This window comes from Cavia porcellus, unplaced genomic scaffold (assembly GCF_034190915.1).
Source record: "Cavia porcellus strain 051 isolate PalLab524CR breed Dunkin Hartley unplaced genomic scaffold, mCavPor4.1 scaffold_5, whole genome shotgun sequence".
Taxonomy (NCBI): Eukaryota; Metazoa; Chordata; class Mammalia; order Rodentia; family Caviidae; genus Cavia; species Cavia porcellus.
Window position 1 is genome coordinate 26503002 of NW_026947488.1, and position 27530 is coordinate 26530531.

Genomic DNA, 27530 nt, shown 5'->3' on the forward strand with positions numbered 1-27530 from the left:
TATAATTTCAGTGCATCATCATTGGCTGATGGAAGCAAAACTATAGGAAGGACTCTATTGTTTGTTCTTAGATTTATTAAGATTTCCTTTTAAAATGACCTTTCTAGATGAGTTAAATAATTAAGGGAGCCAGGCATGGTGGCGCATGCTTGAAATCCCAGCACTTGGGAGGCTGAGGCAGGAGGATAGGGTTCAAGCCAGCTTGGGCTACATAGAGTATGCAGGACTAGCCTAAACAACATAGTGAAACCCTGTCTCAAAAAAAAGAGATAATTATTAAGAGATTTTATTCTCTATTACTTATTAAATTTAACTACTAGTGGGGGCTGGGGATTTAGCTCAGCGGCATAAGCGCCTGCCTTGCAAGCAGGCAGTCGTGAGTTCCATTCCCAGTACCGATAAAAAAGGAAAAAGACAAAAAAAAAAAAAAATTTAACTACTAGTGTGTATATATATTTAAAATTTCAAGATTAAAAATGAATACTTGGCAATAATGTAAAATCATAACACTCAAAGTGGATACTATTTTATTAAAGTGGATATTTTTTTCCTGAAACATGCCAAAATGCATTTGTCATGCATAATTTGTATATCCACTATAAAGAGTACTTCAGAACTAGAGCCAGGTGTGGTACACACCTTAATCCTAGCACTCAGGAGGCTGAGGCAGGAAGATTTTGAAAAGTTCAAGGCCAGCCTGGGCATATAATTCCAGTCAGCCTGAACTACATAGCAAGATTTTGTCTCAGAAAAGAAAGAAACTTGGGCTGGGGATTTAGCTCAGCAGCATAATGGCCTGCCTTGCAAGCAGGCAGTCGTGAGTTCGATCCCTGGTACCAATAAAAAAAAAAAAAAAAAAAAAAAAAAAAAAGAAAGAAAAGAAAGAAACTCAAAATTTAAACTGAAAATTTAATAAAAAATACAAAATGTATACATACATGAATAAAATAGGAAAAACATTTATACTTTATTAAATGTAAAAAGTAAATTAGTAATGAGACATAGCTCCTGTGTTGTTTACAAAATATTTTAATTTTAAGTATCAGTGTGGCATGATTTTGAAAAGAATGGGGGGCTGGGGGTTTAGCTCAGTGGCATAAGCACCTGCCTTGAAAGCAGGCAGTTGTGAGTTCGATCCCCGGTACCAATAAAAAGGAAAAAAAAAGAAAGAAAAAGAAAAGAATGAAGGTATAAGGAGTTCTCTAAGTGGTAGTGGTGGGGGAGATAATGGAAATTGGAACCAGGGCTTTCACACTGAGCTATACCCCCAGCCCTCTAAATATTTTTTTATATTGAGGTAGTGTCTCACTAATTCCAGATGGCTTAGACTAGGCTTAAACTTGCAGTCATTCTGCCTCAGCTTCCTTGAATGCTGGAATTACAAGTGAGCATCAACCACTGTGCCCAGGTTGATGATTTTCAAGCAAAGATGGTGTTAATTCCTGAGTTTTGCTTCTATACTTTTTGAATCCTAGCTGATGAGGGATTTAAGATCTCAGAAAAAAAGAAAAACTCTATGGGTTTAATGAAAAGTTTGTAAACATTTTCAAAAGATATGAGCATTAATCTAATAACATGATATTTATATTGACTTGTGTTGCAAAGGTAGGTCATCTCTGTAATTTCTATGTAATACTGTGATTTTTATATCCCCCCCAACCTGGTTTAGAATTTTGATTTGGCTGCTACCTTCAAATACAAGCCCTAAAAATGCCAGCTTGTTTGGACTTCGAAGATGACCTGAATAAATGACAAAAATTAAAGATATTTTGGTGAGTGAAACTTTATATAGGAGATAAAGTCCAAAGAAATGTTATCCTTTTGGTTTTTATAATATTATTTGTCCTTTTGGAAAGGATGCAAGTATTCTTTTTAGAGCCGTGGAATAAAATGCAAATACCATTCTTCTGTCTTTAAATGGGATGTCTACTGCAAACTTTTAAATGTAGCTTCTAACCTTATGTATAAAGTTGAAGCTTAGGTTTCATTATAGGAAGACAGCAAAAGAACAATATATCGGTACCGATTATTAAAATTTATGCTGATTGAGCTGGGCGTGGTGGTGCACGTCTGTAATCCCAGCACTTGGAGACTGAGGCTGCAGGATCCCTGTGAGTTCAAGGCCAGCCTAGAATACAGAATGAGACCCTGTCTCAAAAAAAAAAAAAAAAAATTATGCTGATTAAAACTGTGATAGAAGATCTCAAGAAAATACTTCTGGTTAAAAATAGAAATAAATATGTGAAATACACAGACTCAAATAGCACAACTTATTGATGCTGTTTAGATTTGAGGTAAGTGAAAACCCAGCAGAAATTAGATCACTTTAAGCCTTCATTAGTTAATTAATTTTTGTCTTTTTGAGACAGGGTTTCACTATGCAGTTCAGGCTGGTTTTGAGCTCATGTTGTAGCCCAGGCTGGTCTGGAACTTGGAACAGTCTTCCTGCCTCAGCCTCTGAAGTGCTGGGATTGTAAATGTGCACCACCATGCCCAGCCTAATCCTTAAATTTATGTTATGCCTCTGTAGCTTTTGTATAGCACTCTAGTAACAGATCCTGGTATTATTCCACTGGGGATTGCATCATGGTGAGTTTAAGCTGGTCTAGAGTACTCTTAAGAAATGTTTCTTGAAGTCACATGAAGGACTACTGCATTTGTTAAGTCATTCAAGTCTTGTTTATTTATTTTTGAGACAGGGTCTTGCTTTATAGTTCAGGCTGGCTTTGAACTAACAGCAATCCACTTGCCTCAGCCTCCCAGGTACTAGCATTACAAGCACATACTATGAGAGCCAACTTCCAAATCTCTTAATGGTTGATAATTCTTACCCACTTTATGCCTTTCCCACAACCACTCAATTATTGAAGAGACCAAGCCAGTTGTGCTCTAGAAATCCTACACTCTTTATTTATTTATTGCTTCATGTGCTGCTTAAAATACACCTCTATAGCCTGTTGAAGAGTTGTAGAAGAAAATAAAAAGAAGTTATCAGAATAAGGTTAAATATTTTGGTCAAGAATATTTAATAGATAATTCTCTATGCTTAGTATTGCACACAATTTCTGGTTTCTCTCTTAGTAATGCTAAGATGTCACTCAGACAGTGACTGTCAAATCTTTCAGTTGTAGTTACAGTTTTCTCTTTGCCAACAGCAAATCCTGGGATATTTGAATACCCAGTTCTTTTTCAGTTTTTCATACAATATTTGATTTGTCTTAATGATCTTTGCATATGAATTATTTTATTAGAGCTTTAAAATTTATAACTTTTTAATCATTCTTTTTACACGTAAGCTGGCATTCTTCTATTAAAAACTAATTGATTTCTTTTTTCTTTTTTTTTTTTTTTTTTTTTTTGTCTTTTTCCTTTTTATGGGTACCAAGGATTGAACTCACACCTGCACACTTGCGAGGCAGGCGCTTATATGCTGCTGAGCTAAATCCCCAGCCCCTAAAATCTAATTGATTTCTAGTTGATTTCTTCATCAACTGGAGCTATTTGGTAACCCTGAATTGATTTTTACTGGAAGGATAAAATAAATTTTTCCTGAATGTCACATTTGTTTATTCTTTGTAAAAGATTTAAAAAACCCTAGACAAGAAGTAAAAATTATTAAGTGATCTGAGAATTTATAGTGTGAAGAACAAGATAACTGCTGATCAGTTTTAGCAAACCCAGAGAGACTGCACTGTCTTGTGACACATGCCCATAGTGAACAACTGAGTCTCTTAAAGTAGTCAGTTGAGGATTAGTCAGTTATTTTGATATTACATGATTTATTAAAAACTTGATTTTAAGTACGTATCTTAACAAATACATTAAAGTAATTTGCTTTGGAGGGGGGGTACCGAGAATTAAACTTAGGACCTTGCTGTTGCTAAACAGGTACTTATGGTGAGCTATATCCTTGGCCCTAAGATAATTTTCTCCAAAAAAATTTTTGGAGGAGAGGGCAGCAATTGAATGATATTGTGGAACTTATAATTTGATTTGAGATTAGTACAGATTTGGTGCCTCTCCCAGTAGAGGGTTTTCCAAATCACACTAATCAGTGATCTTGTTAAGAGATCATTAAAAGTTTAAGCATTGTTTCCTTTTGCTTTGGATTGGGTTAGGTTTGGTTTGGTTTTGCTTTGCTTGTTTTGTTTTTTGAGACAGAGTCTCACTATGTAATCCAGGCTGACCTTGAATTGGGTATATAGCCCAGGGTGGCTTTGAACTATTTGGTGATCCTTTTGCCTCTGCCTCCTGAGTGCTGGCATTGTAGGCATATGCCATCAAGCTCACCTTAAAGTTTGGGTTTTTAATTGATGATTCTCTTTCCAGTCTAAGATTCTTTTGGAAAGTTTTTTTCAAGTTTATATTCCTTTTTTTGCAGTCCCAACTTTGGAATGATTGGTAAATAGCTGCAATTTTAAAAGCAGTTCAAGGGCTGGGGATTTAACTCAGCAGCATAAGGCACGTGCCTTGCAAGTACACTGTCATGAGTTCAATCCCTGGTACCAAAAAAAAAAAAGCAGTTCAAGTGATCAGTGTTTTATCCTGCTAAGCAGCAGCTTTTTAGCCCTGAAAATCTTAGTTTCTGTTTGTATACGGCTACAAATTAGAAGTTGTAAAATGAAGTTGGTAATTAAATACAGCTGGTGGTTTCTACTGAGATTTTTCTAATTGCTGTTGTGCTAGTCTCCCCACCCCCCACCCAGGCACTGAACAATTGAACATCCACTGTTTTTGGTTGATTGGTTGGTTGGAGATAGGGTCTTGCTAAGGTGCCCAGGTGGAATCTGAACTTGATCTTCAGCTTCAGCTTTCCTCAGGATAATAGTCATGAACCACTGGCCCAACTTTTATTTAAAACTACCCATATCACATTGTTCTATTGTGACAGTCACAGGTAGAATATGTTTTTTAAGACGAGGTCTTGCTGTGTAGTTTAGGCTGGTCTTGAACTCACTGTGTAGCCCTTCTTGGCCTCAGACTCACTGTGGTCCTCCTACTTAAGCCTGTGAAGTGCTGGAATTAACAGGCATGTGTCACCATTCCCTGCTAGAAAGAATATAGTTGTTTAGATTGGTTTTTAGAAAGCTTTTCCTCTCATAGTTTATTTACCACTTTAGTTGGTTTTTTTTTTTTTTTTGGTCTTTTTCATTTTTATTGGTACCGGGGATCAAACTCACGACCGCCTGCTTGCAAGGCAGGTGCTTATGCCGCTGAGCTAAATCCCCAGCCCCGTTTATTTACTATTTAATGGAGAAAAATTAAACTTTTTCTTTTCTTTAGACAGGCTTATGATAAATTGCCCAGTTTGGGCTGGCACTTGTAGTCCTGCTGCTTTTGCCTCCCAGTGCTGGGATTACAGGCTTGTGCCACCATACTTGGCTAAATTAAAAACTCTTTTTAGAAGTTTATACTTTTTTCTTTCCTCTTTCCTTTTTTTAAAAGAAAAATTCAAAAGCGCTTGCCTGCTAAGCACAAGGTCATGAGTTTAATCCCTGGCACCAAAAAAAAAAGAAAAAAATTTTTCAGTATGGGATGGAACCCAAAGCTTTAAGCATGCTAGACAATTCTCAGCCCTGGTTTTTTTTTTTTTTTTTCATTTCTTAATGATTTATAACATATTGCATATTGAGAAATAGAAAAAGAAAATATATCAGTAATCTTACCAATTTAAAATAATCACTATTTGCATTTTAAGGGATTTATTTTCAGTGTTTTTCTTATCCTTATTTTTTCCTAATAAAGTTATGATTGATTTACAGAATGTTTAAAAATTAGAAAATTTGTATTAAGTTCTTTTTCTCTGCAAGCTTAAGTAATTTTTATTTTTCTCTTTAAATCTTGAGTTATTAGTGCATATTAATTTTACAAAATAGTGGGCTTCATTATAACATTACATATATGTAACATATTTTGATTGTATCCACCCTCCCTATTACTCTTAGCCCTCATTCCGAGTAAGATTGTTGTTTCCATGCCACTCTTGCATAGCAAAAAGACTGAAAATTAATGTTTACTTTTTTTAGAGTAGAAAATATTTCTTAAGGGAAAGATACCTTCTGCCTAAGAGAGACAGAAGGGGAGCTGGAAAGTGGGTTGTCCTTCATTTACTTTTTAGTTAAGAATGTGATCTTTAATCACAAAGCTAATAGATAAAGTAGCCACATCATGTAAACTTCAGTACCTGTACTGCTCAGTGGGCAACATAACTAAAAATAGCAGAAAATGTAACTTCTTTACAGCTGAAAATTAGAGAGTAATTTCTGTCCAAGACACAGGTCGTTGCTTCATAAACATGTACTAAACACTTAATGTTCCTTTTATTTATTTATTTTTTATTTTATTTTATTTATTTTTTTTTTTTGTACTGGGGATCGAACTCATGCACTTGCAAGGCAGGCACTTACGCCGCTGAGCTAAATCCCCAGCCCCTAATGTTCCTTTTATAAAAATACTAATTTTTTTCTGAATCATTATTTTCAGTCATATCACAGTTGTTAACCTTTTAAGATATTTAAAATGGTTCTCATGAAAGTCTAGGATTTTAGGTGATTATCAAATGCTTTTAGTTGGATTAAGTTATAATTTGCAGGTTGGAAAAAGAAGACTTTTAAAAACATTGGTGGCTGTCAAGCACTTGTCAGTGTATGATCCCTTCTTCAGGGATTGACCAAAGGCTTACATAAACTGATTCTCAAATTTTTTAACTGGTGATGTAAGTGGCTCATGCCTGTGATCCCAGCACTTGGAGGCTGAGGCAGAAGGATCACCTTGAGTTTGAAACCAGTCAGGGCTACATAGTGAGTTTAGGGCCAGCCTGTACTACAAAGCAAGACTGTCTGTGGGGAAAAAAAAAAAAAAGAATTTTTTTAATTTTTAGTTTTTGTCTCAAAGTATTTTCTTTGTAGTCTTTTGTAATTGCCTCCTGATAGTCTAGACTTACTAAAAGGTAGCATACAATATAAAAGAAGGTTTAAGACTGATTTATTTTTATTTCTGTAACCTTTTAGATTGATTATTTTAAATATCTTAATTAAACTTTAACTTCTGTGTAATTTCTTCATTTTTATGGTGCCTTAGGCCACTGCACCATCCTGACACTTCTTAATTTTTATGGTACATCTTATTACTTGACAAATTACAATTTTCACAGAACTATGGGTTATATATTGTTTTACGCCTTATAATACTCTTTTTTCATTTTCTCTTTTCAAAGGTTTTCTTATTGTCTACTTGGCGTATGCTTCTGGAATAATATTCGCCATGGTTTTAGATGACCTCCCAAACTTAGAAGACATCTATACTTCCTTGTGTTCATCAACAGAAGAAGACTCAGAGATGGATTTTGACTCTGGACTAGAAGAGGATGACACAAAAAATAACAGTGTTTTGGAGGATTCCACAATTTTCGTGGCCTTTAGAGGAAATATAGATGATAAGGACTTTAAATGGAAATTGGATACCATATTAAAGAATGTTCCCAATTTATTACACATGGGTAATTTGCTTTAATTATTATGTCTGTCTTGTTACTCTTCTGAAGTATGTTATCTTTCGTGGTGATCTTGAGTTTTAGCCAAGTTTGCTAAACAAGATTGAAAGACTGATTTTAAACACAAAATGAGCATGGTAGGATGTTTGTTAAAGATATAAATGCTTTTGTGTTTCTTTGTGAGGAACTGAGCTAATAAAGTATTGTTTAACATAAAAATCTTTACCTCCTATAGCAGATAGGAATATTCCCAAGACCCAAATTTATTTATTTTTTTTAGCTCGGATCTGTTTCCTTACCTGTAAATTGACAAGGTTAAACTCAATCTTTAAGGCCCCTTAAAGCTTAGAAAAATCCATTATTTTATGAGTTTATATACAAAGTGTTTTAAATTTGTTCCCTTAGATTTTATCAGAGGTAGCTGAAAGGCTGGTATCACATGCCTGTAATCCGACACTTGAGAGGGTAAGACAGAAGGACAGAGTTTGAGGCCACCCTGAGGCCACGCAGCAAGACCCTGTCTCCACAAAAAATAGTTTTATCAGAAGTCACTAAGAGCCTTTTAAATCTGTGTGTGTTTCATTTTTAGTATTTCAGTTTTATTGCAATGCTTTTAAAATTGAGCCAAGTGTAATGGCTTTAAATCCCAGCTACTCCAGACTAACACAGGAGGATTGCAAGTTCAAAGCCAGTTTAGGAAACTTAATGAGATTCTATCTCAAAACAAAATAAAGGTTTAGGATATAGTTCATGTAGGAGTTACCAAGCACACTTAAGACCTTGGGTTTGATCCTTAGCACTGCCAAAATATTAGAAGTTTTTAAAATAAAAACCTTGAGATACTTTATTTAAAATTCCAATTTTTATAATTTGTCTTTAAAAATAACATCAAACTCTCCTCCTTCCCCATGTGATGTTAAATTGCAGCTGCCACTGATAATAGGTTGTTTTATCACATAGAGGTCTGGTCTCTTCACGTGTTTTACTTTGTATGTTTGTTTGTGGTTACTTGGGATTGAATCTAGAACCTCATGGATGCTGGACAAGCACTCTATCTCTGAGCTACATCCCCAATTCATCCTCCTTCAGATAAGTTCTCCCTAAGTTGACCAGGCTGGCCTTGAACTTGTAGTCCTTCTGCCTTAGCTTCCTGAGTTCTTCACACATTTAGATAACTTATCTGGGTACAGTAGACGTCAGTGGTTTTGAAGCTTGATTTGAATGTTCACTACCTTTTCTGGTTAGCACAATTATCTAATCCCTTCAGACAAAGCAAAAGCCCAAATTTTATCCTTTTATTACAAATATTAATTTGATCTAATGCTAATTAGATTTTTATTTCTAGGTTTGTGGAGTTTTTCTTTGAGATTTAATGTCTAGAGGGAGACTGTTTAAGGTCTTTTTGTTGTGTTTTACAAGACAGTACTTAAGGATCATTTAACATGCGTAGTATTAGAAAATGTTATGTGTTGAAACTGCGTTTATTTACCATCATTGTAACTATAATTATGTCATATATATCATATGTATGATATTGATAATATAAGGACCTAGTTGGGCCTGAGTATAATTTATTGCTGCATTCATTCAGTAAGTCAGTCCTGAAGTTGAACAGCATTAAATTATAGTCCTAGTGTCAAAAAAATTTTTGTAATGTATTTTGAGACAAGAGCTCACTGCAGTACTCACACTGGCCTGAAACAGTGATCCTTCTGTCTCAGCCTTCTGAGTAGCTGAGATTACGAGCATGAGCTGCTCTCAAAGTAGTTCTGATTTACATTTCTTAAGTATCTCTTCATGTGCTCATTTGCTGTTTGTGTATCTTCTTTGCAGTTAGGTTAGTAAAACACTGTATTTTAGCATTACAGCAATTCTGATAAGTCAATGCAAACTTCAGGAAACACTTTTTAAAAAAGAAACAAAGGCTAGTTACTGGGAAGCGAGATATCCACCTGTAAAATAGTGAAAGTTGAAACTAATACCTTATACAAAAGTTAACTCAAAATGAAACATTTAACACTTGTAGAAGTAAATATATGATAAGCTTCACAGCATTGGATTTGGTAATGATTATACAGATATGACACCAAAGACATGAACAACAAAAGAAAAAAAAGAAAAATTGGATAAGAAATGTCTGTTGAAGTCATTGGCATTTTTTTAGTTTTTTGTTGTTTTGTGTACTGCAGATTAAACCCAGTGCCTTTACTGTGACATGTATACCCCTAGCCCTTTTTTTACTTTTTCATTTTTGAGTCAAAAGTCTTGCTGAGTCACTGCATTACAAAGGGCTAGGTTTGAACTTGTGATCCTCCAGCCTCAGCACCCCCCAGTGTGCTGGAATTACAGTTGAAAACCACCATGCCGAGTTTTAAGTGTTATATATAATTCGTAAATAATTTCTCCTTCTGTAATTAACTTTATTCTATTACAGTGTGTTTTGATGCACTAAGTTTTTATGTTATCCAATTTTTCTATTTTTTCTTTTGTTGCTCGTATCTTTGGTGCAATATCTGTAAACTCATTGCTAAATCTAGGCTTATAAAGCTCACTCCATATATTTTCTTTTAAGAGTATTAGATATTTGTCAATTTTTATATATGATGTTAGTTTCAGCTTTATTATTTTGTGTATGGATATATAGGTTTTACACAGTAATTAGTTTTCGTATCTTCTTTTAAAAATATTTCCTGAAGTTTGCATTGACTTGTCAGAATTGCCATAATGCTTAAAATACAATGTTTCCTAACCTAACTGCAATTTAGTTGTATTGGCTTTTTCTTCAGTTCTGTGCACTTAATAGTAACTGCACTTCAATTTAAAGTAGGAAAATTTTTAAAATCAAAGTTTATTTAAAAAATCAAGAATTTATTCAGTCTTCCATAGATTAAAGCATGTAGAGAGTTCTGAAAGAAGTGTTTTATCTTTATGAATATCTTGCAGAGATGCACAGCGAATATTTAAATATGATTACTAAAATTCTAAACATGTAATTAATTTAGAAAGATAAAAGTGCTTAATACTTTATAAAATGTTAAGAATTAATATGCTCATCTCTTTTTTCATGTCATTCTTCAAAATAAATTTAGTGAGGGCCAAGAATTTAGCTCAGTGGTATAAGTGCCTGCCTCGCAAGTGCAAGGTCATGAGTTTCAATCCCCAATAGCAAAATTAATTAATTAATTTAGTGGATTGTAACTGCAAATTCTCAAATATTCTACAGTTGACATATCTGCATCCAGTATATCTATGAATCTTTTTTTTTTTTTTTTTTGTCTTTTTGAGACAGGTCTCTCTATGTAGTTCAGGCTGGCATTGTGCTTACTTTGTAACCAAGACTGGTCTCGAACTCGAAATGATCTTTCTGCCTCAGCCTCCTGAGTGCTGGGATTATATGCGTGAGCCACCATGCCTGGCTTATTTATGAAATTTGATTTGAAAGTTGAAGCATGTATGTTCTGAGCTTTTCATATACATTGAACTGAGTCCAGAAGTAAATTTGTTATTAGCTAATTTAAATTTCTCTCTCTATATATATTCTTTACCTCATCATCTTTTCATTCATTCAGTACCTATGGTGTGTCAGGTACTAAGCTAAATTTCTTTTTGCATATACACTATTAGTTTTTCATGGATTTAGAGGAGAAAAAGGTGTCATTAAAAAACCCCTTCTTAGGGGCTGGAGGTTTAGCTCAGCGGCATAAGCACCTGCCTTGAAAGCAGGCAGTCGTGAGTTTGATCCCTGGTACCCATAAAAAGGAAAAAGACGAGAAAAAAAAAACCTCTTCTGGGTCTCTCAGGTACTAAATGACAGAGGTGGGATTACATTTGAAGTCTGCTTAACACTGAAGTCTTACATTTTCCTTATTCCCTGTGTTCTAGTAATTTAAACATTACTAATACTATTCTTTTTTATTTATGACCAAGAATCCAGCAAGCTAAAGGTACAGAAAGTGGAGCCATGGAACAGTGTGCGTGTGACATTCAACATCCCTCGGGAAGCAGCTGAGCGGCTACGGATCCTGGCTCAGAGCAACAACCAGCAGCTTCGGGATTTGGGGATTCTCTCCGTTCAGATTGAAGGTCTTTTTACTTTGCTATGTGCCCATTTTGACCAAAATACAACAGAATTTAGTGTATTTCCCGTGCTGATTTGTCTGTTCTTTTGCTTCAGAATGCCAAGTAATACATGTAACCTGTGCTTTATATTGTAACACCTCAGGATAAAGAGAAATTGAGGCTCTATACTGAGCTCCAGTTTTTCAGCATCTCTACCCACAGTCTCTTTTCTTTGGCTAATTTTGGCCATCCATCTCAGACTAATTTCACTAGTACCCTGACCAGAACTGATTGGTCTTTTAAAGAATACATAATTTTACCCAACGTAGTCATGCACTCCTATAAAGTCACCACTCCAAGAAATGAAGGCAGGAAGACACCAAGTTCAAACCCAGCCTGGGAAACTTAGCAAGAGCTGTCTCAATAAAAATAATTTTTAAAAAGCTGGGGATACAGTTCAGTGCAAAGGTTCTGGATTTAATCTCCATTATTATACTGGGGGAAAAAAAGACTATTCAATTTCAATTGCTTCCTTCTACCAAACAAACTTTTAATATTTTCATCATTCATCTAACAGGTTAGCAGGCCCTAATAGTCCTTTTATAGCAATGATTATTTTTCAGACGCTTTTACTGGACCCTTTTCAAAACAGAAATATCGCCAACACAGACACACACATCTAAACCGAGCTTAAAACCCTGCTTGCTGTTATTCAAAGAATAAAGACTAACTGGGTATTTAGCTCACTGGCACAAGCCACCTGCCTGGCAAGCACAAGGTCACAAGTTCGATCCCCACCATCAAAGAAAGAAAAAAAACCCAAAGACTAAACTCTATCCAGCCTTATCTGAATAACTCTACTCTCTTCCTCTCTCTTTTCTAGTTTCTCAACCTTTGAACACACAATTTTTGTCATCTCCCACAGGTCCTTTACATTGATTTCCTCTGTATATGAAGTCCAGTTCCTTTCTCCTAGTTAGTATCTACTCAGCCTTCTAGTACTAGCCTAAGTCTTGAAACTGTATTTTCCGAACGTATGTCAGAGACCTTACTAATACATTCTCACAAAAGTCTCATTATTTATCTCAGATCATTTATCTTATGCTTTCATTAAAGCAATCATTTGGTTATTATTTTATTCACTGATAGACTGTGAGGCAGGGACCAAGTCTGATTTTGCTAACTTTTGTAATTCTATCTTGCCTACTACATGTTAGGCTCTTTAGCAGACGTGTTGAATGAAAATAAAGGAAGCATATAATAGTACTACTTTTTTTAACAGTTGCTTTAATGATAAAATACAATCCTTGATTTTATGAGCATAAAGGAGCTCATGACTTTAGTAAGGGAGACAAACTTATGACAGATGTAAATACCAATTGTAGAGCACATGGGAATTTCTTCTCTTTGGGGAACCCAGTGAACCAGAGTTGTCTTGTTTCCTCCTATGTTGATACAAACAAGGTGGCAACCAGTGATTCCAGCCTTTCTTTGTGCTTATGGCCCAAGCCCTGCTGACCCTATACTCACTTATAACCTAGATGCTCAATGAAACTTCAGCAGCTGAAAAGTTTGTCATACGTTACACAGTCTAGAATTATAGGTTACTGTGCCCCAAGAGGGACAGTAGATTATTTAGAGTTATTTGTAGATTGAGAAATAAAAGTAGTTTTATCACTTGACAAATGAGGAAATAATGACTTAAACAGTAACCAGTTTATTATGAAAATGTTATTGAATCACCTAAAAGTGTAATGATGTAAGTATCCTCCCACAGCCTCAGGCAGCTATGAAGGCGGCTAAGTCTACTGCTGGGATTGGTGATGTGAGTGCTGCACCTGCCCAGGGGCAGGTAATGGACATATAGTATAAAGGAGGGAAGATGATATGGTCTTCTCTTTTTTGCCCTATTCAATCTTGTTGCATGCACCCACCATGAAAGGTTGCCCCACAGCCATGCTACCCTGCCTTGGAGCCAGCTGAGTAGGGACTGAAACCTCGACAAAAGCTATAAGCTAAATAAACTTTTCCTTGCTTCACTTTGGGCATCAGGTATTTTGTCTCAACAATGAGAGAAAAGTAACCAAGACAGAAAAGGATTTAGAAAAGTAAAATTAATTCACAGTAGTCTGTAAGATGAACTGTTGAATAAAGCGAAGTCAAACAACTATTGGGTAAAATAACAGCATATAACCTGTTTATTCTTGAGAGAGTATATAGTGTTTTTTCTTTCTTAGAAAAACTCCAGATATGTGCCTGAATTTTATTTTTGTTTTTATTTTTTGAGACAACGCTATGTAGTTGAAGCTGACATTGAACTCACTATGTAGCCCAGGCTGGCTTTGAACTCTCTAAAATCCTTCTTCTTCAAGCCTCCTGGGTGCTGGGATTACAGGCATGTCCCACTACACCTGGCATCTATATACCTGAGTTAAAAGAGCCTTCAAACCTTAACTGATAGGGGTTTTTGCTAGAGAAGAAAGCCCTAATTTCTTAATCAGACCTACTTGCTACAGGATCTTGAAAGGGCAAAATACTAGCTCTCCTTTAATATTATAGCCATAAATTAAAAGATAAGTTACTAGCAAGGAAGTAAAATAGGTAATATATATTTTATGAAATTTATAAATAACAATGATTACCATAATACTAGAAGTTATCCAGCTTTTTATCTCACGTGTCCCATGTGGTCTCCCTTTCTCACTTTCCACAGTCCTGAGAATTAAGGCAGGTGGGAAAGCTGTGACTGTTCTGAACCTGGGAATGGGATAACGACTTTTTCTAGTTGAAGAGGAAGTGTTGTTATTGTCATGGAGTCTGCTGGACTCCAGGAACAGGTTATTCCTCCAACAGTGTATTCTCCACTAAAGAATACTCCTTGTACCTTTCCTGTTTTGAGTTCTGGCCAGGGAGTTGGGAAGAGTAATCATAAATCTGAGTTTTCTGAGGACATTAACGACCTTCCTGTAAGTTCATGATGTTCAAAAACGAAAGTCTACAAGCTTTTCTATAAAAAACCAGGAGTAATATTTTTTGGCTTTGTATGCTATAATAGCTGTGTCACATATTTCGCTCTTGTGATTTGGCAAAAACAGCTATAGGTAATACGTAAATGAATGAATCTGGCTGAGCTCCAGTAACACTTTATTGAAATAAATATGTAGTGGGCTAGATTAGGACCCTAGGATGAAGTTTGTAAACCTCTGACTGGCAAGTTTGGAAGCCATAAGTGTTCTGACATCAATTAGTTTATACACATTTGGCAACTACGAAAATAACAGTGTAATGTAGAAATTGTGTTTATTCATATGTAGGTTTTTTTCTATTAAAAATAAAACAAGGGGAGCTAGTATAGTGGGAATGGAATTATATTGTCATTAAGATGTCACAAAGCAGTTTGTTTATTTTTTTGTATTGGGAATCAAACTCATGACCTCATGCTTGCCCAGCAGGCACTTGTGCCACTGAGCTAAGCTCCAGCCCCAATAGAGAAGATGTAGCATTAAGATAAAAAGCCTTGGGGCTGAGGATTTAGCTCAGTGGCATAAGCGCCTGCCTTGTAAGCAGGCAGTCGTGAGTTCGATCCCCGGTACCAATGAAAAGGAATAAGACCAAAAAAAAAAAAAAAAGATAAAAAGCTTTTAGTTCATCCACTTCACGGGTGGAATTATTTCATCTCTATTTTTTTAAAAAATAGGAATTAGAATTTACGGGCTAGGGATTTAACTGAGTGTCATAAGCACCTGCTTGGCAAGTGCAGGGTTGTAAGTTCCATTCCCGGTACAAAAAAAAAAAGAATTTGGAATTTACATTCAGTACCTTCCCCAGACATGCATCCCAGCCTTGCATGGCTCTTTGCTTATGAGGATTGTGCTTTCTTTTATACTTTCTGCTGCTTCAGAGGACTACTGGGTCAGCACCTTTAACCAGGCATTTCTACTCCATTGTTTTAAAGTATTGTGCTTCACTAATTATTGTTTATATTAGAACTGTAATTACAAAGCCTCATAGGTTTTAAGTACGCCCCAATCCTGTTTTTTCCATCAAACCTATTTTTCAGTGTGAGAGTTTTATTTATAGGATACGAGATTTTCTAGAAATGCATTTTGTCTTTTGTTGCTGAGACAAAATACCTGTCCCTCAAAACAAAGGAAAGGTTTATTTAGCTTACAGTTTGTGGAGGTTTCAGTCCACACTCAGCTGGCTGCAAGGCAGGGGACACCATTCATGGCAGCTGTGGCAGAAACAGAAAGTGATAAGAGCAAACAACAGTCTGTGCCTGTTAGGGTAGCCATGGCACTCACACCATCTCCATCCCTTCCTCTTGTATAGGCTGAGAATGTTTACCAAGTAAAGACCCTGGCCCCCTGCTGAATCAGTTAAATTTACTATGGACAATATCCTAGAGAGCTAAGGGCATGTCCTTTACACCCCATAATGGAAAACTGCTGAGTTACTTAATTAAGCTTCTAAGATGGTTGCTCATAGCTAATGAGCACCTACTGTGTGCCAGGTACCTTTTCTATATATAAAGGATATAGTTAGGTGACACTACAAATTTATCATCTAACTCAGGACACTTTCAGAAGTGAAAAGGAATGTTATTTTTCTGGAATATATGTAAAAAACTAAAGCAGATTTATAATTAACTTCCATGGTGATGGGAAAGCAGATAAGAAAACAAGTGAAAAAGTAATTTCATAGAATGTGGTATGAAGAAATAGTAAGATGTTCTGATAAGGGTGACCTGACCTTGGATAAGATGGTGAAGGAGGCCTGTTTGGGAAAGTGACATTTAAGATTACATGAAAAGTGAGAAGCTGGCTATGGGAAGAATGCTGAGAACTGTTTTTAGGCAGAGGGAACAACATGTACATGGAAAGGCCTTGAGGTGAAATGCTGCTTTGCATGGCTCAGAATCTAAAAAATGGTGAGGCTAAACCTTTATTATTGAAGAAGAAAATAATGTGAGATGAGATTATAGAGGTAAGGCAAGAGCTAGATCTGGGCTGTCTGATACGGTTTCCAAAAGCCATATGTGGCTGTTGAGCACTGAAACTAGTCCACACTGACATGTTGTAAGTATACCCACACACAATGTAAAATATTCTATTAGTAACTTTTGTATTGATTATATGCTGAAACAATAATATAGTGAATGTACTAGGTTCAGTAAAATGGTATAGTTAATTTCATCTGTTCTTTTTTTATCTTTTGTACCGTGGCTTCTAGAAAATTTTGTATTACATGTGTGACTCATGTTTCTGCTGATTAGTACTGGACTAGATATGGAGGCTTTGTATTTTCTGTTAACTTTGGCTTTTATTTCTAAAACAGTGGGAAACAATGGAGTAGTTTTAAGTAAAGGAGTGACATGATCAGATACTGTTTCAAGAATTCTTTCTGCTTAAAATATCTTATTTTAAATTACTTCTTATTGGTGAAAACTCTCCAGATCTATATTCTCTTCCTCTTTTAACTCATAGACAAGTCTGAGTATCTTGTATACCCCAGTGATTATTCCCTTTTTGGTTATTCCCTAAGTTCAGCCAACCTCTCTGCTTAAAATACACACAGAAAACTGACCTACATCAATGGAGGAAACTGTCATACCTTCATTTTCGTTCTGCTTTTTTATCTTTCTGTAAACCAAGACTTTATAGTATGGCAGGACTTTTGAAATGCAGCCTTTCAACTCCTTAGTCACAAGCTAACTATATTTTAACTGTCCACAAGGTGGTGATGTCCTCCATAGTAGTAATAGTCAAAATTATGGGTTAAGCACAAGTAGCATTCTAAACTTTGTTTTAGAAACCCTTTTTCTGTTGCCTCTAAGTTAAGGGTCCATTTAATTGGGACACTTTTAGTGTGTTACCTGTTAGGCTATTCTGAAACTCCAAAGGGGTAAAATTTTGTGAGTATTAAAAACCCTGTAGAGGAACTAGGAGTTGACATATTATCCATGTTTAGCATGTACAAGACCTTGGATTCAATCTACGGCATCCCCAAAAGCAGAAACAAAATCTTATACAAATGATGGTTTTATCATCAAGCATCTTAGATGTACAATAAGAGCAACCTACTGCTTTGCATGAATTTCCGTGCTAGGAATCTTTTTATATTGCAATTGTTTATAGATAGCTGGATAGATGCACAGTGATATATGCCTGTAGTCTCATCACTCAGAAGGCTGAGACAGGAGGATCATTGTAAATCAAGACCAGCCTGGGCTACAAAGTGAGCTCAAGGCCAACCTGAACTGCATAGCGAGACCCAGTCTAAAAGAGACCAAAACAAAAACCAAAAAACTATATATATATTTCAGTTGTTGAATTTCCCATTTTAGTCACAAGTATAACAGTGTACCTGTAGCATCATATCTTTTTTCTCTGTTAAACCTACACATATCCCTACCTGCTGGTTATAAATTTCCCAAAGAAAATCTAGAATTTTGAGTTTTTGAGAATGTATTTTCTTGTGTGTGCTGATACACACACACACACAAATTAGTGATGTAGTTGAAAATATTCAGTTGATTAAGCATTATTAATAATTGCCCATTTTCCCTACTGTAAGCAGAAGTAGAACTGGTTATGCCTTTGTGTTTCACGTTAGTAAACCTGCATAGATGGACTGAAGAGAGACACATGTAAGATTACCCACCTTTTTTTTGTGGTGGTAAAGTTACCATAATCCTTCAAAAATACAGAAAACTAAAGCTATATCTTATGTACCTCTTTAAATCAAATTCGGATTTTATTCTGATGATTATTTTTTATAATTTGACTCATTTTCAGGGGAAGGTGCTATCAACCTGGCTTTGGCTCAGAACCGAAGCCAAGATGTGAGAATAAATGGTCCCATGGGAGCTGGAAATTCAGTTAGAATGGAGGCAGGATTTCCCATGGCAGGTGGTCCAGGTAAGACCTTCTCCTTAATGGTATGACATTTTACTAGTTTCCTAGTTTGACATTTTACTAGTTTTCTAACTGGTTTGTTAAGGTATGATCATTAGGTCTTTAAAGATTGGTTGGAGCTCAATGGTACATCCACATTCTATTTACTAAAATAACATGTGAGTTATTCACATGGCTCAATGTATATCTGACAAGACATATGCTAAGTGCTGGAAATAGAAATGAATAAAATAAAACAAAAAACAAGAAATAAAACATTTTCTAATCTCAAGGTGTTTATAGTATAGTAGGAAATGTCCCACTTTTCTCTGAGGCCAAGAACTTTTAAGCTAAGTATTATCGTGTGCTTTTGTGGAATCCGTAAATAGGGGATACCATGTGTTTTTATGGATTTATAATTTGGGAGAGTTACAAACCGCTTCCTTTTCTAGTAATCCTGAAATTTCTTTTTCAGAAATTGAACTTAATATTCTGTGATTGATACACTGTTCAAATTGAGTTGACTCATTATTTTAAAGCACAGAAAGCTATAAAATTCATGAAAAATGATTTGTTCAGAATTAAGTAATAGTGGCCTAATATCGCAGATGTCCTAATTACCAGTTTAACAAAGTTTAGCAACTCTTTTCACTATATTGGTGGTTTTCAAACCTTTTCTGTTGCAAGACCCCTTGCTCAAAACAGAAAAGCATAGCCACTATGGTTGCACAGTAAAAGCCTGGAACTACCCAGTCATCCCATTCACTCCCTGCCACAGTACACCTTGAAGAAATACCACTCAATTTTTTGAGGAACTCAATTCACAAGCTGTTCTACTATACTTTACCTTGTTTTGAGTTCCTGCTTGAAGGTAGATGAGCCCACCCATGCAATGAACATTTCCTCATTTCTTTGTTTTTTTGTTTTGTTTTGTTTTGTTTTTTTAGTATGTCAAAATCTGGGTTTGGGGGCTAACATGGAATACTACATAGTGGGATGGAAAATGCCCAGGCCAGTAACTTTGTGCATAGATATAATTACTCACAGAAGCCCAAGCATTTGGCCTTAAAATATCCTGATGTAAAACTATAGGTGATACAGTTGCCACTACTAGAACACTGCTAGAAGCAGAATGAAGAGAAAGAACCTAGCCAAGTTGTATATACTTAGTGAAATAATGAGTAAACCTGGCACTGAGAAATCTAGGTTCTAGTTTCAGCTTCTGTCAAAGGACTTAATATTTTCTGACCTTAGTTGCCTGAAAACATTTTATCCTAGAAACAGTGCTATAGATTCCCTTCAGGCTTAAAATTTTAACACTCCCACTTATAAATGATTATCAATCACTTTCCAGTCCAATTATTTAAATACAAGATGACCAAAAATTGGGGCCTGGGGATTTAGCTCAGCGGCATAAGCACCTGCCTTGCAAGCAGGCAGTCGTGAGTTCGATCCCTGGTACCGATAAAAAAGAAAAAGAGAAAAAAAAATTGTTTTAAGATAATATAAAAATGACAAATTTATCAACTTTATTCAATTCAGGAATCAACTGGTTGAAAAGATAACTTCCCGAGTGTCTTGGTTACTCTTCTCTCGTGGCTGGGACAAAATACCTGACACTCAAAATGAAGAAAAGAAAGCTTTATTAAGCTCACTATTTGGAGAGGCTTCAGTCCATAATCAGCTGGCTACAAGGCAGGGTGGCATGGCACTGGGACAGCACTTCAAGGCAGCAGCCAGAGCAAAAGGGGGAACAAGCCTCTTCTCCCTTATATTGTATGTGGCACTCCCCTCCCTCAGGGCCAGTATAGCACTCACAAAATATCCCTATCTTCCTCTTCCACAGGATGCGGGTATTTACAAAGTAAGGATTCTGGCTCCCTGTGGACTCTCTCAATTAAATTTCTAAACTTCTCAAGTTGACACAGTGTATCAACCATAATACCAAGTGATACTCTAGATACTATGTAAATAAATATACTGATAAATTTAAGTGGCTAATGCACTAATAGTAAGCTTTCTCAGGCTAGTATCTGACCAATACCAAGCATATTTATAAGCATGTCTAGGCATTGTGGGTTATAGTGCTGTAGTTCCTTACCAACATAGGAAACTTAAAATCAGGTTAAGTTAGTGGTAATACAGAGTAAAAGTTCTACAAATAATCAGTTAGTGATGGTTTCTAGTCACAGTAACATTTTAATCCTCAGTTATCTTTTGTGTGTGCAAGCATGCACACACAAACTACTTTGTGTGTGTGTGTGTGTGTGTGTGTGTGTGTGCATATGCGTGTGTAATATTGAGGATTGAATCCAGGGCTTCACGCAAGGTGAGCACTCTAGTGCTGAGCTGTATCCCCAGCCCTCCATATTGCATATTTTAGAATTTCTCATTTTACTTGTCTCTTGGAATTTGAAGTATATAAACAAAATTTAATATTAGGTTAAACTAAACAGATTATTCTAGGGAAAGTGACCTTAAATCCCTCTAAAACAATAATAAATGACTTCGATATTGTGTAGCTAAGAAATCTTGATTTATTGGTTTTCTTGGCCCTACGCCCTTACCAATTGGCCATAGAAAGTTAGTTGATAAGCAGAATTTTTCTGCAACTAACATTAAATCTGTATCCTATTTTTTCATAGCCTTATAGAAAATTTGTGGCAATGCTATAGTAAACCTTTAAGCAGGGATTTTCAGTCTCAATACTATTGATATTTTATGTCAGTAATTTTCTGCTATAAGGAGGTGTCCTGTGTAATGTTTAGTAGTATTCTTGGCCTTTATCCACCAGATTCCAGAAACATCACTGTTCCTTCCTTGCAACTGGGACAACTAAAAATATCTCCAAACATTATTAAGTCTCCCCTGGGAACAAAACCACTTGCAGGTGTGAACCACAAATCTGGTCCAAATTTATACCCATAAAAATACACCTTATAGTTTCACTACTGAGCATGTAGTCAACATGAAAACTTCCAGGAATAGGAAGCTCATTGTCAGCCAATGAAACCTGTTTGTCATCTCTTTTCTTACTGTGTACAGTCTTTGAAAAATCAGGTGGGATTCCTCATCAATAAATTCACTTTCAACAGACAAATGTGTATGCTACTTCCCTCTTTAACTACAAACGATCTAAAAATTCAAGATAATATATAACATTTAATGCATAGGTGAGCTTATAAGAAAGCAGAGGAACTCACCAGAGCAAAAGTCAAACAAGAAAATTTAAAGAGATTTGACGAGTGCTAAGAGATGTGAGTTTTAATGGCCAGAAAAGAATAAAAGATGAAATCTTGCCTTGGATCTGTGTGAGGATTGAAGTTAGAATTCATAATCTCTCATGAAGCCAGAATTTTCAGTACAAAATAGAAAAATGTCACCCTAGTGACAAATCCCGTATATGATTATAGGGATTTTTTTTTCCCTAGGATTAATAAGGATGACCAACCCTGCTACTGCTGTGATACCCCAGAGTGGAAACATGTCATCTTCCATGATGGCACCAGGCACCAATCCAGAACAGCAGCCCAGGACCCCTCGCCCTGCTTCTCAGTCAGGTAATGGCTACCAATCTGTGAGGGTCGAAGAATGTGGAACTTCTTAGATGATTATAAAGCTCTGCTCTCTGATGTTAAATTCCCAACTGCCATGTTTAATACTACCTTTACAAAATCAAGCTTGACTTATTCAAGATAAACATTACAACTTCCAGCCAGGCATGGTGGCACATGCCTGTAATATCAGCACTCAGGAGGCTAAGGCAGGAGAATGACCAAGTTCAAGATCAGCCTTGAGCTGCATAGTAAGTTCAAGGCCCTCCCCAACTACATAGCAAGACCCTGTTTCCAAAACAAAACAATGGGCAGAGGATATAGCTCAGTGGCATAAGCACCTACCTGGCAAGCACTAAGTGATGTGTTCGATCCCCATAACCAAAAATTAGTCAGTCAGTCAATCAAACAAAATGTTACCATTTTTATCTCACAACTTTGTTATTACACTTTTTGTTTTTGTTTTGTTTTTTGAGACAGGGTTTCACTATGCAGTTCAGGCTGGCCTTGAACTCCTTTGGTAGCCCAGACTGGCCTTGAACTTAGCAATCCTCCTGCCTCAGACTCTCAAATACTGGGATTAGAGATGTGGGGCCACTACACCCTGCGTTCTGTCACTATACTCTTAGCAGTTATATTCTAACATTCATAAATAACTGTGGTTGTGTGTGGATTGGAGATTGAACCCAGCACGTCACTCTGCACTACATTCCCAGTCTGTTTTTATTTTTGATTTGGAGACAGGATCTCACTAAGTGATTAAATTGCCTAGATTGGCTCAAACCTTTGATCCCTCTACCTCAGCCTCACCAGGTGCTGGGTTTACAGTGTATCCTATCAAACCCAGCTGTCAACATTCATAAAGTCATGCACTGGCCTACTTAGTCTTGCATAACAGAACTCTGTAGTCAAGTAAATTTTGTAATTGTGTGGTACTTTACCACTCTGCCTTTTTGAGATTCAAAATGAATGTACTAGAAACAATAGGGCTGGGAATATAGCTTAATGGCATAGCACCTGCCTGAGGAACATTAGGTAAGTTGGATTCCCAGTACCAAAAAAAAGAAACACTGAACATTTTAGAAACTTTTACAGTGGAGAAGAAACTTGCCTAAGGTTTTTGATTCAGTGTTTTGCAACCTAATCAACTATTTTGTTTCATTTTCTTATAACAGTAATAAACAGAGTTCCCAAAAATATGATTTGAAAACTACTGCTGTCCACATTTTATGTTTGGCTCTTAAATCCACTGTTGGACCATGAGTTCTTTTTAAAGCAGAATTCCATCTTTTCAATCATCATTGGATTATGCTCTTACACATAGAAGGTGCTCATGAACATGAATGGTACCTGAAGATCCAGGCTACTGCTCTAGGATCTAGGTTGCAGTATGTTAATTATTGCTTTCTTGGCTATCTTTAAATAGATGCAATGGATCCACTTCTCTCTGGGCTCCATATACCACAGCAGAGTCACCCCTCAGGATCTTTAGCTCCTCCACATCATCCAATGCAGCCTGTTCCTGTGAACAGACAAATGAACCCAGCTAATTTTCCCCAGCTGCAGCAGCAGCAGCAGCAGCAGCAACAACAACAACAACAACAGCAGCAGCAGCAGCAGCAACAGCAGCAGCAGCAGCAACAGCAACAAATGCAGGCCAGACCCCCACAGCAACATCAGCAACAACAGCCACAGGGGATTCGACCCCAGTTTACTGCCCCAACTCAGGTGCCTGTTCCTCCAGGCTGGAACCAGCTGCCTTCTGGAGCCCTTCAGCCACCTCCAGCCCAGGGTTCTCTGGGCACAATGACTGCAAACCAGGGGTGGAAGAAGTCTCCCTTGCCTGGCCCAATGCAACAGCAACTCCAGGCAAGACCATCTTTAGCCACGGTACAGACACCTTCCCACCCTCCCCCTCCATATCCCTTTGGCAGCCAGCAAGCCTCACAAGCCCATACAAACTTTCCTCAGATGAGCAACCCAGGCCAGTTCACAGCTCCTCAGATGAAGAGTATGCAGGGAGGGCCCTCTAGGGTCCCAACCCCATTGCAGCAGCCCCACCTCACCAACAAGTCTCCTGCCTCCTCACCCTCCTCCTTCCAGCAGGGATCCCCTGCATCCTCCCCAACGGTTAACCAAACTCAGCAGCAGATGGGACCAAGGCCACCTCAAAATAACCCACTTCCCCAGGGATTTCAGCAGCCCGTCAGCTCTCCAGGTCGGAATCCTATGGTTCAACAGGGAAATGTGCCACCTAACTTCATGGTGATGCAGCAGCAACCACCAAACCAGGGGCCACAGAGTTTACATCCAGGCCTAGGAGGTGAGGAACACTGAAGCTATTTATATTGGTAAATTTGCTAGAGATAGATCTGAGTAGAACTTCAGTTTTTAGCATTAATAGAGGAAGTGAAATAAGGACATAATTGGTTTTGTGATGTGGTGGTTAATTTGATATAACTCAGTTAACTTGATGCACTATCATCTTGATACATTATGCAGTGTCTTAACTGGTTACATATAAGCTAGCTCTCTGGATAAAAATACAGGTAAAATTCAATATAGAAATTTTGTTTTTCAAACTTTTTTGATTAATCTTATACCAGTAAATTGTCCAGAAAAAACATGCATTTTATTAAGAACTTAAATTTCTCAACTGTTGAAAAAATTAAGGTTATACAGTATAGCAAAAATGAAAGGATAAATACAAGTCTTGTTGGGGAAAATGCCCTTCTAGTTAACAATTCTGATAATCCTAGTTAGTAAAATATTAAGCATGGTATTTGTTACATTTGATTAAAGTATTAAAGGGGAATAAATTCAGAAATCATTGACTTTTATAGCTTTATAATGCCAATGCCTGCTCCTTAGAGAGGGAATTCCACTAGTTATACCTAAAGGAGATTTATTTATTTATTTTGTAAGGTGCCTCTTGTATGAAGAAAAAGCAATGGAACTTAATGTGTGAGAGGTAAAACGATTACAGTAAAACTTATCCATCTCCATGTTTATTATTTATTCTTATTAATCATTGATGTAGTGCACATGAATGTGCTTGGAGCTTTTCAGTAAGGTATAGAGAATGTCAGTAATATTGTCATGTGATAAGCATATCCCCACCAAAAGACACCCATTGCCTACCCAGAAAAAAACCCTTGCATCTTTAATGCAACATAGCAAAGGCATGTTCCCATGGTTTCTGGTGAAATTAAGTTGCTCATCAGTCTTTTTACTGTCTGATAGTTTTATTGACATGAAGGCTCTAATATTTGAATCCTAAGAAAAGTTTTTATAAAATGCAAGAATGTTTCAGCTCCAAATTTCACTGTTCTGGGCATCTGGCCTTGGATCAGTGGAAGCGGTATAGTCCAATCTGTAAACGTGAATACTGATTGAATTACAATGCAAGCATGCAAATGGGGACTTGTCACTGCTAAAGAAAGGACAAATGTATGTTTGTCTACAAAGAGTTTTTCAAGGCATTGAAAATTTGGCCCTTAAAAAAATAAATGAACAAATACAAGAAAAATTTAAGTGAGATTTAGTTCTTAATTCTTTCACAGAGTAGATGATATGCTCACCTAGGTGATCTGGCCACATCAAGGCCTATATTATAAAAACTGATTGGGTCTGAGATTCTGCTTATTACAAATTTATTTTATAAAATTAGGCCTTCCTAAAAGGAAGTGATACTTGAGTAAGATTTCATTAGATCATGGTTTTTGGTACCATAGCTGTCAGAATCAAAGCAAACATTATGAGGGGAAAGCAAATAATAAGTTTAATGTAGCCTCACTTTGAAGCTTCTGTGAACTGTTTTTAATCTCCTGTCCCTTCCAAAGAGACAAGCATAACATTGGGAGGAAATTTTCTGCAAAGGAGATTGTCATCCATTTCTCTCAGAGTGAGGAGGGAAAAATCACTTAACCTTGATATCAGGACCCAGCTCTTTGTTTTATAGTATTTCATATCAATTTGTTTGACTATAAGAGAATTTAGCATACTGCTTTGGTGCCTGTGTTAAAGTCTATAAAGTATTGAAATTCATTGTATTACAGAGAAAAGTGAGCCCTCAAACCTTGCTGTGGCGTGACTTCAGATCACATTTAGGGAGCAGATTGCCATCTTTTCCTTGGCATGTTCTAAGTATAAATTTTTCAGTATTTCTTTTTCATTTTGACAATGCTCATGTAAGAGATTGTGTTGATTTTTTTAACCATCTTTCCCAACCTTATTATTAAAGATCCTACCTGTGTGACAGAGAGAGCTAAGCCAGTGGAGGCTTCATGCAGCTCATCCTTCCTTATTCATTCCATATCTAAGCAAGAGTATAAATTTGCTAGGTAACTGCCTTACTCATTGTTTTCTATTAAGGAATGCCTAAACGCCTCCCACCTGGCTTCTCAGCAGGACAGGCCAATCCGAACTTTATGCAAGGTCAGGTGCCTTCCACCACAGCAACCACCCCTGGGAATTCAGGAGCTCCCCAGCTACAAGCGAATCAAAATGTCCAGCATGCAGGTTTGTTTTCTGTAACTTTTTTGGCATGTAGTCACCAGTGTGTGATACATACCTTGATAGAAAATAAATATACAGGTTAATTAATCCTGGTATATTGCCTTTTTTCGATGTATAAATACTCCAGTCTTTTAGAACAATAACTGAGAATTGGCAAATGTCTCAGGACCCTGGAAACAAACTATGAAAGTGAGATGGAACTTGAGTTAAAACAGTTAATCCACATACCCACACCCACCGCTGCCTGAAAAGGGCCAGGTAGTAAATATTTTAGGTTATATGGCCTTTATTGCAACTACTAAATTCTGCCTAAATGAGTATGATAGTGTTCCAAATATTTATGTATAAACTATCAATGTACTGATTTGGCCCCCATGCCATAGTTTTCTGACCCTGAATAAGAGCTTGCTCATATAGTCTAAAGGCCTTTCTGGTAAAGGAAATAGTAAATACAAAGATAAGTAGGCATATAGCATAACTGTATAATTTTTAAAAATCTCGGTGTAGTAAAAATGTTAGCTTTGTTTATACTTTATTTATTCTGGTACATAGTATAGTATTTTTCAGATTTAATAAGTATATTGTAGATAGTAAGAAATTTTGAAAAGGAAATAAGATACAGTAGAATGGGTAAAAAGTAGTGTTACAAAACAGTATTGCAGGGGCTGGGAATTTAGCTCAGCGGCATAAGCGCCTGTCTCGCAAACAGGCATTTGTGAGTTCAATCCCTGGTACCAATAAAAAAAAAAGATCCCACCAAAACAGCATTGCATAATCCCAAACTTCATGTTTCTGGGTATCTGGTTGTTGGGAACCACCTGACTAATCCTTTTACCCTTTTTCATTCAAGCAGTTTGGACTGATACTGCTCAAATGTTTTCTGAACTCCTCTCAGCACTTGGAGTTAATTTAGCTAAGTTGTCACAACTTTCAGTAAAATCACTATAGAGTAAGAAAAATTCACTTACAGAGGAAAAACATTTCAGTCTGGAGAACAACAGGGCAAACTCC

The 27530-nt window shown here is 36.6% G+C and overlaps 1 protein-coding gene across 6 annotated transcripts in view; it reads left to right on the forward strand.

The window, feature by feature from the left end:
* The window catches only part of Ncoa6 (nuclear receptor coactivator 6), an 85438-nt gene that overhangs the window by 25293 nt on the left and 32615 nt on the right, over positions 1-27530 (forward strand). For 3 of the 6 annotated variants that reach the window (XR_010047404.1, XM_063248468.1, XM_063248472.1), the window contains exons 3-9: positions 1670-1772; positions 7217-7498; positions 11420-11575; positions 18349-18471; positions 21879-22007; positions 23428-24324; positions 26376-26522. Coding sequence is in view for 5 of the 6 variants with exons in the window: in XM_063248468.1 (XP_063104538.1) it covers positions 7264-7498; positions 11420-11575; positions 18349-18471; positions 21879-22007; positions 23428-24324; positions 26376-26522 (1687 nt within the window). In the remaining variant the exon portion in view is untranslated. The remainder of the gene's footprint in view (positions 1-1669; positions 1773-7216; positions 7499-11419; positions 11576-18348; positions 18472-21878; positions 22008-23427; positions 24325-26375; positions 26523-27530) is intronic. The other 3 variants (XM_063248470.1, XM_063248471.1, XM_063248469.1) reach the window with 3 other exon arrangements.